The sequence below is a fragment of the Rhinolophus hipposideros genome (genome assembly GCF_964194185.1).
Source record: "Rhinolophus hipposideros genome assembly, chromosome: 6".
In the NCBI taxonomy this organism is placed as follows: domain Eukaryota; kingdom Metazoa; phylum Chordata; class Mammalia; order Chiroptera; family Rhinolophidae; genus Rhinolophus; species Rhinolophus hipposideros.
In genome coordinates this window covers 64,185,040-64,197,763 of record NC_138052.1, presented here as the reverse complement: position 1 = coordinate 64,197,763, position 12,724 = coordinate 64,185,040, and the positions used below count along the sequence as shown (strand labels likewise).

Below are 12,724 nucleotides of genomic sequence, written 5' to 3'. Positions count from 1 at the left end.
GCCGCTCGCACCCAAGGGTCAAGCACGGAAGTGGGGCGCTAGAGCTGACCCTGCGTTCGATAGCAGGCGTCCTAGGGCGCAGAGTGAAAGGGCAGGTGGTATGCATAGGTGTGGGAGTCGCCCACCCAGAAGCCTGCGCGTCTCACTTGAACCTTCCCCGCCTAGCCCCACTCGGACCCGCGCCCGGCGAGCTAGCCCATCTGTGACATCCGCCGCCGCTTCCTTCTTGCATCTCCTCGCCGACCCCTCCCTCCCGGGACCTGCATCCCGCTCCGCCAATCAGCGTCCGACTGCCTCTTCCCACGTGATCCCGGGCGGGCTAAGGACCTGCTGCTTCCCAAACGCCAGAGGGATGCGGGCGGCAGAGCGCGAGAGGCGGCTGCTGGGCTGCGGGGCGTTTTGACTTTTCCTCCACCCAGCCACCTTGGGCCCCTCTCCTCTGTCCCTGGACTCCGGTCTCCAGCTCTCCCGGCTTCCCAGAGCCCTCTCCTTATGGCAGTAGCTTCCCGCGCCTCCGGCATAGCTTTTCTGCGGACGACCCTCTCGCTGCTGGGGCTGAACCGGGTCACTGGATGTTGCTGAAACTCTCGAGATCATGCTCGGGTTTCGCTGCTGCTTCGCCGTCAGGTGCCACTGCCACCACCGCTGCTTCTGCTGCCGTCGTCCGCGGGATGCTCAGTAGCCCGCTGCCTTGCCCCCGCGCTAGTGTGTTCTTCGGAAGCCGTTTGCTGCTGCAGAGTTGCGCGAACTAGTCATGGTGCTGTGGGAGTCCCCGCGGCAGTGCAGCAGCTGGACACTTTGCGAGGGCTTTTGCTGGCTGCTGCTGCTGCCGGTGATGCTACTCATCATTGCCCGCCCCGTGAAGCTTGCGGCTTTCCCTACCTCCTTAAGTGACTGCCAAACGCCCACCGGCTGGAACTGCTCCGGTAAGTCCAGAACCCCAGCTCCCAACCCCTCAACACCGCAGAGGAAACGCGCTTTTCCAGCACAGACCAGCCTACCCTACCTTGCGCGTCTCCCCAGCCCCTCACTTCCTACTGCCCCAAACCCCGGAGACGACCGATCTCCACCCAAAGGAGCGCAGAGAACTGTTCCTGGCCACTAAGGAAGGCTGGGGGTTGGGGGGGGGGGGCGGAGGGGCTGGTGGGGGCAGAAAGTGCAGGATGAGGAAGCTTTGCATCCTTGCGCTTGAATTGGAACTGCGAAGATTTTGAGAAATGTTAAACGGGATGCTTTTGTGAATTCACTGAAAAGAGCAGCAATCCTTGGGAAAACACTAAAACAATCTTCCCCATCACTAAAGAAAAAAGTGTAGGTAGAACGAGCTAGAAATAACTTTATGAGAACGAATGAGTGACAAAGCAATAAATCAAATGACTGCAAGGGAAACACTAATTCCTGGCAAAAGTGTAATGAGGGTGCGCTGGTCTTGTGTTCAAGACCAGATTATACGGATTCTACAGGAGCTTGGGTTTCAAGAAATCCAAAATCTCTCTCTCTCTCTCTCTCTCTCTCTCTCTCTCTCTCTCTCTCTCTCTCTCTCTCTCTCTTTCTCTCATCTTCTTTCTCTTCTTGACTGCAAAAGACATTGTTTTGGCAGCTCACAGATACCACACTTTTGCCTCCCCAAGCTCCTAGATCGTGAAAGGAAGTTGAGAAAAGAATCATTCGTAGGTCTCTCAGAACCAGGTGGGCATGACTAAGGCCGGCCAGGCTCACGCGCAACCGGGCAAAGAACGGAAACGACCCCGTTGGGGACTGACTCCTCCATTTCTGGGCAGAGTTCCTTGGGGACGGATCAATCGCTCTTTCTGCTCACTTGGATCTCTTCAGAATCTGAACTCCAGAGCTTGTCAGGCTTTGCTCTGCTGAAGCCTCCTAATGAAATAGGGCCCGCGGATGGGAGTTGCCGCACTCTGAACTGGATTCGCATTTCAGTATGACAGCCCTTAGTATGACAGGCTGGATTATGGTGTGATTTCATTGACATTTTAAACCCCATTCACACGTCTGGGTATTGTCCCTTAGGTCTGATCTGTTCTAGATTTAGCAAGTGTGTATATAGTTTTTCATCTTCTCTAAATATAATCCTGCTATAGTTAAATCTGACTCTAAATAAAGTGGCTTTCAAGAGATGTATGTGAGTTCAAGTGTATGTAACTTTAGAAAGGCGGTAATGACCAACTGTAACTTACAGGATGAAAGAATATGTAGTTGTGTGTTGTTAGTGATGTAAATTCCTCAAGGAAAATTATTATGCATCACTGCTTTTTAAATACAAGATTTGCAACCCTATTAAATATGGGTCAATGATAGCCTTTGTTCTGTTTTTGACAATTTCTAAATTTGGCATTTTTATTAAACTCAACATGTTTTCTGTAACATACTTGTGGTTCGTGCATGCACGTATGTTATTTTGGAAAGACTAATTTCCACTTTGCAGGTGCTTAATCACTTTTTATGTCCTTTATCATAGGAATATTAAACAACCTGTAAGCTCAACTGTTTGAAATGTTGATAGCTTTGTAGTGCAACATGACTGGTTTGCTTCATCCCTAACTATAGTATTGTTTTAGGAAATAACTATAACTTGAATGTGAAATTGAGGTTGGCAACGAAGAAATTCATTATTAGCTGGATATCTTAAAGGGATTTGTAGAAATTAGAGAGAATGAACAGATTTTCCAGGCAGACTGTCAAGAACCTGGCACCCCCCCGCCATCCCTGTTAACTTAGAGGTGATCAATCTTCATTTGAGCCAGACAGACCATCACAGAAAACACTGTGCCTGTTTATCTTTATTATTGGGGCTTTGTTTCTTCTTTGTCTGGAGAAATTCCAAATAAGGGGCTGTTTTAGACTGTAAAGCGAAAGTATGATTAAAGATGGAGAAATGGTAAAATGGCATTCAGAGACCATCACCAGCTCTTTTCTAAAATGTGGATTTTGGGGGTCATAAACTATAGTCCACTTAATGAGAAAAAAATAAGGAAGATAGGAAGCAAGTGTTAAACATTCATTCAGCATTGCCAGTATTAACCCCAAAATCAAATAGCACTATCAAAAAAGGATATTAAAAGAGAATTGACTAGAAAGGAACTGTGAAAAAACAAATATTGATCACTTAACTAGATTTTTTTAAAGTTATCAGCAGAGAATGACCTTGCAGTACAACTGTGGTTGTTGGAATTAAAATTTAGGGTAGTTCTTTTAAAGCTTCAATATACCATGTTTTTGTTAAATGACTTTAGTGACTGGAGTGTTCTGTTTAAATTTGAGGTTATGATGACAGAGAAAATGATCTCTTCCTCTGTGACACCAACACCTGTAAATTTGATGGGGAATGTTTAAGAATTGGAGACACTGTGACTTGCGTCTGTCAGTTTAAGGTAAGAAGTCTGATATTTGCATTTTCTAATTCATTAACAAAATTACAAAGCAAAGATCTACCTTTATAACCCATCACTTGGCAATTTATAGCTATGCAAGCTAAGAGGAAAGCAGGCACCAAGCAAAACACTGGCAAGAGAGCCAACTGATGTCAAGAAAACTTAGCTTTTTGGATAAATGCGTATGCCACAGTTACAAATGCCATGGAGGTGGAAAGTTTCAAGTTGTTCCTTTGGTGTATCAAAGGAAAATTATGTTTCTGCGTATCTTCTAGCATGCATTTTAGAAATCAACTACTGAGGGTAATAGTCAATCGACGGTGGATAAGAAGTGTAGATTTGTACTTTTGTTCTTTTTGATTGGAGCTATCATCTTTTAAAAGCTTTTGATCATATTGCTCTCTGTATTAATGGTCTTGGGGTTTATTATACTGGCAAAATGATTAAATTTTTAAATACACTTCTTAACATGACTTCAAAGCTATTGTGCTTGTTTGGGAAATCATGAAATTTGTTAATCTATGTGAACATTTCATGGGTGCTACATTCAATTATAACTGAAATCCAAAAGAGTTCAAATAGCCACAAGGTCACTTCATAAACATGAGAAAGATGTACTTTGTGTCATGTTAAAAAAAAAATAAAAAGAGATATTTCAGCAGTATTATAATCAAAACTAGGTTATTAGTAACTATTGAAGATAGAATTCTGAAATGTCATTACTATAGTCATCATCTAACAAACACTTTCTACCATGTAAATTATAAATCTTCATCTCTATCAAAATGATTAAATAATCATATATTCTTCAAATATCATAGATGTCATATCAATGTCTTATTCATCTTTGAGTGTTACTGAATTACTTTTATAAATACGCATGAAATCTAATATAAGGTTTAACTGGGAAACGTGCATAAACAAAGCTATATGTGAAATCAGGGGAAACTTTTCCAAGATTGTAAGCAAAACAAAACAAACAAAAAAATTAAAATCAAATTTGGGTAAATTTTGTTACAGTATGTGATATTTAGAATTACTGATGAAGTTTAAATATTTCAGATTGAATTCAATCTTCTTGTAAGAGAGGTAAGAGAATTCACATTTAAATATAGTTTAATTGGCTTATAGGTAAGCTAAAAATCTTGGACGTCATTTTCTTCTTTCTAAGAAAAGTAATAAAACAACTAATACTTGTAAAGTGTACCACCTCCTGTTGGGTAACTATTGCTATGACCATGGTCTTTTAGACCATTCTATAGTGTTAGAAACATGTACTTTCATATTTAATATGCACGTGACACCAATGTCTACGGTCTCCAGCCACACCGTACAATGTAATTATGTCCTTTCAATGAACTACATGAGAGAGATGGAGCATGAGAACTTTCCAATTTATACTTTTCCCAAATGTTAACTAAAAGGAAAAATACAGTTGGATAAATCATTACTCCTAGGCCCACAGGATTTTGTGGATTTTTTTCCCGTTTGTACTTGTGATTCCCATAAATTTGTCTTACTTTTGTAGCCAAGGGTAGACATGAGAAGTGAACTTATAAACAGTGTAGAATGAATCAAGGAAAATGTTCTTCAAATGGAAAGCCATAATTCTAACAAGATTTTGTCATGAGAGGGAAAAAAAAGGAGCTCGCAAAATTCTAAATGGATGCATGCTATTAAAAGGGAATGTATAATTTTCTTATTAATGGAATGGTGCTCTGTTTTCACGTTCCACAAATGGTTTTGGTAAAACTTTCATCAGCTAATATATTTGTGTTTTTTATGCGTTGATCAACCAGTCACATTTGTCATTAACTTACATAATTATTGAGTGGAATAAATGGAGGGCAGGCAATGACTATAAGTTTGAATAAGAAACTACAATGTAAATTTTCTTTTGCTAAAGTCTGTAGCACTTTAAGTTTACTACTAGATTACTACTGCTATTAGTTTGTGCTTTGCAATAGTTGTCAGTCTATCAGGAGAAAATTTCCCTAGTGGGAAATTTAGATTCTGCACATACTAAGAACTAGAGTGGCTGAATTAAGTTGAACATTAAAGAAAATGCACAAGTTATACAAAGAATAATAGGTAGGATATTTTAGATTAAAGGTATCTTGATTCAGTACTTCCCAATACTTTTCACTGAATTTGAGGGTTTTTAAAATTATTTTGTTGGGTCTTTTTTTTGTTTGTTTGTTTTTAATTTCCCAGTATCTCATAGACAGAGACAGGTCCTGAAAAATCTATTTTCCTATATACTATGCTAAGCAACCTGAGTTCTTAATTCTTCCATTCAAATAGGATACAAACTATGATCTTTCTGGCTGAGAGTTAAATTTCAGAGAAATGGGTGTGTATGCTTATAATCTATGTTTTTCAATTTAGATTATTATTGGAGCACTTACAGGAACATATAGTTGCCTTCACCTCTTTTTGATGATGTATTCTATCCTTCAAACATATGACAGTAGATGCTTCTTTATCCTAGGGAGATACATCCCAAGACCCCAGTGGATGCCTGAAACCACAGATAGTACTGAACCTGATATGTACTATGCCTTTTCATATATATATATATATATATATATATATATATATATATATATATATATATGATAATGTTTAATTTATAAATTAGGCACAGTAAGTTATTGATAACAATAACTAATGAAATTATATATTACATAAAATTATATGTTATGTATTATATATTATATATAATATTATATATTATAGCAATTATAACAGTATACTGTAATAAAGTTATGTTAATGTGTTCTCTTTCTCTCACAAAATATCTTATTGTACTATATTTATCTTTTCATGTAAAGGATGCACTTTACAGCATCTCTTTGGCATATCCAAATTGCCAGCATCATTACTCTTGCATTTGGGTCCATTATTAAGTAAAATAAGGGCAACCTGAACACAAACACTGTAATACTGACAGTCAATCTGACAACCAAAATGGCTACTAAGTGACTAACAGGTGGAAAGGGTGCACAGCATGGAGATGCTGGACAAAGGGAAGACTCACGTTCCAGTGGGATAGAGCAAGTTGGCGTCAGATTTTATTCTACTCATAAAAGCACGCGATTTAAGTTATGAATTGTTTATTTCGGGAATTTTCAATGTTATACTTTTAATTGTTGTTGACCACTGGTAACTGAAAACAAAGATAAGGATGGAATACTATATCTCATTTATTTCTCTCAACTGAAAAGGTAATTATTTTCTCCTCCTTTTAAAGATGAAGAAATTAAGGCCCATAGATATAAATAACTTACTGTTAAGTGTTGATACGAAAGCAAGAACCTAAGTTCTTCGACACCAAATCAATTTTTTTCCAGGACATTACACATGAAAATAAGAACATCAGTAGCAACTACAAAAGTACAAATTTATTGTGGAGAACTCTTAATATCAAAAGTAGTACAACTAAGTTCTTAGGTGAAAATATGAGTTCCAGAAATGGCCTGCAACCTCATGAATCCTACCTTCCTATCTGTATGCCATATAGTACATGGCCAATCTAGTAAATCATTTATGGAGATGAAAATTTAGATGCAATGGATGGCTAGATGGATGGAAGGATGGATGGATGGATCTATGAATGAAAGGAGGAATGAAGGAAGGAATTTAACAAGACATATATAGTTATTTGTAGATAGCACTAATCATACAATTCTTAATTATCAATTTATAATTTAAAAATATGATGAAGCTGTATGTGTTTTGGGGTATTATTTAATTCAAATATTAAATATATTTTTATTTAAAAAGCCCTGCATTAGATTTCAATTGTTTCAGTTACTAGAATTGCATAACAAATTGTCCAGAACTTAGTCACTCAAAACAATGGACATTATTTTGCTCATGAATCAGTAATTGTATGTAGCTTAATGGAAACAGCTCATCTTTGCTGCCCTTGACATTAGCTGAGGTGGGGGAGGGAACACAAAGGTTTGGTTCTGTACCTCTCAGGGTTCTCACTGTTACATCTGACTATCAGCTGGGAACCTATTTCCTTCTCCATGTGGATTCTCTGTATGGGCTAGTTTGGGCTTCCTTAGAGTGTGGGAACTGGGTTTCAAGGACAAGCACTGAGGGGGGGGTAGGGAGAGAGAGAGAGGGAGAGGGAGAGGGAGAGGGAGAGGGAGAGGGAGAGGGAGAGGGAGAGGGAGAGGGAGAAGGAGAAGGAGAAGGAGAAGAAAGAAGAGAGAGACTAATAGAAGCTGTATCCTTTAATGACCTGGTCTTGGAAGTCAAAGAGTCACTTTTACCATAACCACAGACTGGCCCACTCTCAAAATCATAAAAAAAAAATTTCCAAGTAAAGAAATGTAGTCACAGAGAACTGAAAGTTACCTATGGAATGTTCAAAGGATTGGAACATATGCAGGTTTTTTATCTTTTTCTTTTTTGGAAGAGAAACACACCACATTCAAAGCCATTATTCCTAAGCCTTTGACAACTGGGAATATAGCAGGTTCACGTAGCGTCTGTGGAGCACCTTCTATATGCCAGACCCTATGGAAGGTGCTGACAATACATAAAGTACAAGTTATGCATAGCTTCTATATGCTGAAATCTCAGCTACATTGAATCCTTATTAACCAACGAAGCAATAAATCATATGAAAAACTTCTCACATAAATTTTTGGTTCATTTGTAGCAAAATGAATTCCATATATTCTAGAGTGTCAAGTCATTGAATCTACCTGTGTGGCATGTAGTTGCTTTCTTAAGCAATGTGGACGTTTTGGAACAAAATCATTCTACTAAAAAAAATATTTGGAAAATAAACTTAAGATTTTTTAAATGTTAAGAAAAATACTTTCCCCTGAGAGGAAGTTTCTAGAACACATACATTTATTGCCTAACCATCTGGGCCTGAATGTTATTTTTTCTCTTATCAGCCTGCTGTGTGGCAAGTCACTTAACATCTGAATATATCCCTTTATCTGAAACTAAGCAGTTTCATGATTACCACTAAAAACTATTTCCAACAATTTGGCATATTTTAATGTAGTAGTTAGCCTATTTCTATGCTTAGGGTTATCTTGTTTTACTTTAGTTTTCTAATTTTAGATATAAATGTTTTAGTGTTGATGTTAGATGGTGACTGCTAGTTAAAATACATATCATGAAAGGCAAATAACTTTTATTTATTTTTTATGAATGAATATTGCAGTTTGTTTTTAAAAATAATTCTGTTAATTCTCTCAAATGCCCCAGTTGACCATTTCAAGTGGGGAAACTGAGCAATAAACTTGTTAAATATTTAATTGTTGAGTGATATTCACAAGAGCCTACACCAAGGCAGTGAGAGAAATGGGAGAACCTGGGACCAGACTTCTTCTCCTGAGCCTTAAGGATTTAGAGTATGCTCCCTCCGTGTGTTATTCATATTAATGAGTGCAAGTCACGGTACGAAGGGCCAAAAACATCGTGCTGATAATCTACAGTTAAGCTCTTTGCAGCTCCATACAAATCTCCCTTTTGGCTTGGGCATGAAACTTGGCAGCTCTGTTTTTAGCACTGTTCACATTTGGCTTACTGCATCCCTCAGAAATGGCATATGAGTACTTTGTCAGTTTATTTGATATTTTAAGATGCATTTCAGCATTGTGTATGAGCACTTGACAGACATAATAAATACTTCTCACCCTTCATTCCTCGTCCACTGACTACAGCTAAGTAATTTGCAGACATAGATGAGAAGGATAAATAGAGAAATTCTAAGAATCAGAGTGAAGAAAATGTGAACCCAAATTATCTACACACAGAGTATTGTAACCGGGGCTGGACGTGTAACCTGGGACAAGAATGCTAGGAAGGACTCAAGCATGAGAAGCTAACTAGTCCAATTGTCCGCACTGATCATGAATACTGAAAGGGTCAGCAAGTCTACTGACTATATGTTACCAGCTATTTACTTCTTAATGGTCTCCTCCATGTGCTCAGATACCATTGTGTATTAGTGGGTCCTCATAAGTCCTCCCTACATTTTCCTCTCCCTGGTCCTAAACATAGCAGATTCGCCAAGCACCTCCCATCCTCCTGCCTTCCTGGCCATGGTTCTGACATGAGAACCAGCTCCATTTATTTGGTGTCTCCCCAGCATTGCTCATTGGAAAATTCAACTCTTCACTGACATTTTGCTATTGACTTTTTTCGTTAGCAGTGATGAAGATGTTCTTTCAGTCATTTGTAAATCAATTTTCAGATGTCGGTACACACACACACACACACACACACACACACACACGCACACACACAGTGGGTGCCAAAAAAATGTATGCACATTTTAAGAAAGGAAAAAACCGTATTAAAATTACACTGATGGTGACCACTTTGAGCACCTCTTGTAATTGCAGAAGTCAAACGTGACTTGTATTCATCTTTTGTTATTGGTATATATTGAGTATTACAATTTTAATAGTTTTTTCCTTTCTTAAAATGTGTATACATTTTTTGGTACCCTCTTAGTGTATATTTCCAAATGTTAGAAATATATACATATTTTTGGAAAGCGTATGGAAGGCTACCCTTACACACATGTTACCTGATCAGAACTTACTTACCTATTGAGTTAAAGAACCCTCATTATTGAAAAGTTCCAATCAAAACTGTTTTTAAAATATAATTACATAGATAGACTGAATCTCCAAGGCAATAGTCTAACTGCTGAAAGGAATTATTGTATAGAGGGCTTCTAGAATGCTTGGTTTAGAAATTGTAGAAATAAAGATGATTTCTAAAATATGTCATATTTTAAATATTTAAATATTTTAATATTTAAATAATTTCTAAATAGATATGATTTAATATCTAAATCACCATGTTAGCAATTATGGTGATCCTAATATTAGTGGCATAGAATTTAGATTTATTATTGGGAGAAAAGTATATCACTATTAGTAAAAAATATATTTGTTTTTCAAAAATGGTTACAAAGTAAAGCTCATAAAATGGCTTTCATTTCAGAGAACATTTATAAATTGTTAGGATGGTTAAGCCATTATTACATAAAGGCAAAGAGCAACAGTTAAATGGTTGATTGGGAAGGAGAAAGTACAGATATTGTAAGGAAACAGAGTGAAAAAATAAACCTGTTTTATCACTAGGTTATAACCTTATTGAGAATTTCCTGTTTTGTTGCATAAATTCTTGAGTTGAATTTAACTTATGATAGAAATTTAGGTTTATTATCATATATATTAAAACTTTCCTAGCTATCTCACCAGATCATTGGTTTATTTTTATGTGTTATGAATTTACAATACATCAAAAATCCAAATATTTTAATAAGTAGAAAACAGAAAAGTGTTTTCACATACATGTGTATGCATGATTTTCTTTAGTTTCTGGCATAGGTGAGTGTTATAAATAATCATCTTCAATATTACATTTGTTATAATTAAACAATGAAGTGTATCTGTAGTAGTAATTATGAGATAATCACATCTCTGATATAATTAGCAGTTATAGGACACAGCCAAGTATCTCTAATGCCTTATACTGTGATTGTATTATGATGAGTACACCCTGTAGGTTACCTAATTTCCATTGTAAAATGTGTACTTCTTTTAAATTAAAATTTGTTGGGGTGACAATGGTTAGTAAAATTACATAGGTTTCAAGTATACAATTCTGTAATACATAATCTAGTCATATACTCGTATACCACATTGTGTGTTCACCTCCCAGAGTCAGTACTTTTTTGTAATGAGACTGTTTTTAAAATTAACGTTTCTTTTTATGAAATATATATTAATAGTCATACTTCTGAATAGTTAATGAAGTTTACATACAGTTCAGTAGTTGTTGAATTTTTTTCCTGTATTCCATAGTCTGTTGTTTCTCTCTACACTGTGTCTACATCAATATCTCATGATCTAAAGATATAAGAAAAAATATTTAGTAATACAAATGTCTTACCATAATATTCAGAAATGTATAAAGATAAAAATTCAACAGATAAAAAAACATGCTAAGAAGTAACTGAATTCTCTGGCATTTCATGTATATACTTTTGCTCTCCAAACATAGACATTACCTATTTTTTTAATAGGTTGAATATTATAGCATGTTTTAATTCTTCCCACCAAGCCAGATGGGCTATATATCAGAAAAACAATATTATATAATATTGATATAGTTGTTGTTATCTCTTTTTAGTACTGTTTGTCTGGTCACTCTGTTGGAATTGCCTGATCAATTTAGAAGCTTTCCACCCTCCCCACATTTGAATCAAATGACTGGTTGGCTAACTTGACTTTGCTTTTGCATCTCTTTGAATGATGCCCTTGCAAAGTAAAAGACTGAATGGATGTAATGAGGATCACTGAAAACAAAGTCAAGTATTTCCTTTTTTAAATGATTATTTCTTTTTAAGAAGTCAGAGGCATGTAGACTCCAGTACTAATCGGAGACTTACATCTGTGTGTTCTCAGTGCAACAATGACTACGTGCCTGTGTGTGGCTCCAATGGAGAGAGCTACCAGAATGAGTGTTATCTGCGGCAGGCTGCCTGCAAGCAGCAGAGTGAAATACTTGTGGTGTCTGAAGGATCATGTGCCACAGGTATGTATGGAATCCTGCAGACTCCCTGAAATCTTCTGAAAGATTCTGAATCCAAAAACCATGTCTTGTTTTTGCTGTCATCTCCAAATAAATAATTTAGACTATATATTGGCTAGACAAGCCTTTTATTGTTTTGTATAAAACATGCATTATTTTTGTTCTATGTCGTTTTTGTATTTCAAATCACTTCTGAAAGAAAGAGAAAAATCTACCATAAGCATGTTGGTAGATTTTAATATGTCATTTAATGAAGTGCAGACAATTGAATCATATAATTAGAAATCTAGATTGAGTGTCCAGTTGTCAAATATATATAAACCTATGTATGGATGAATATAGTTTGTTTGTTTGCTTGTTTGTTTTGAACATTGTCTGTTGGAGGGTAGCTTTACAGATTTGGGTTTGGGAGTCAAGATGTGGCTAACTTTAGCACCTCTACAAAATGCTTTGGTTACCATTTAGTAGATCATTTTGAAGAATGTATTTGTGGTAGACATTATGTCTAATGACATCTGTTCTTTCTGACACAGTCAGCCTGGGATCCACAAAGCTTTTTAATTATATTGTACAAGGAATGCTTACAGAAAGTGAGGGGAAGAGTGACTTCAGATGATCTTTAGTTTTTCAGGTTTTCCTTTTGTGAACAGTTGTCAGAATTGAACATTACAGGCAGGAAAAATTAATTAATTAATTGATTAATTAATACATAAATAATTAATAAAAAACAAGAAGAACAGCCCCAA

The 12,724-nt window shown here is 36.8% G+C and overlaps 1 protein-coding gene across 1 annotated transcript in view; it reads left to right on the top strand.

Annotated features, from left to right (window-relative positions):
• The first annotated feature begins 311 nt into the window (after positions 1 to 311).
• Positions 312 to 12,724, top strand: part of TMEFF2 (transmembrane protein with EGF like and two follistatin like domains 2) — a 231,445-nt gene continuing 219,032 nt past the window's right edge. The window contains exons 1-3 of the mRNA XM_081051612.1: positions 312 to 926; positions 3,280 to 3,389; positions 11,852 to 11,981. Of these exons, the coding sequence (XP_080907738.1) occupies positions 755 to 926; positions 3,280 to 3,389; positions 11,852 to 11,981 (412 nt within the window). The 5' untranslated portion in view covers positions 312 to 754. The remainder of the gene's footprint in view (positions 927 to 3,279; positions 3,390 to 11,851; positions 11,982 to 12,724) is intronic.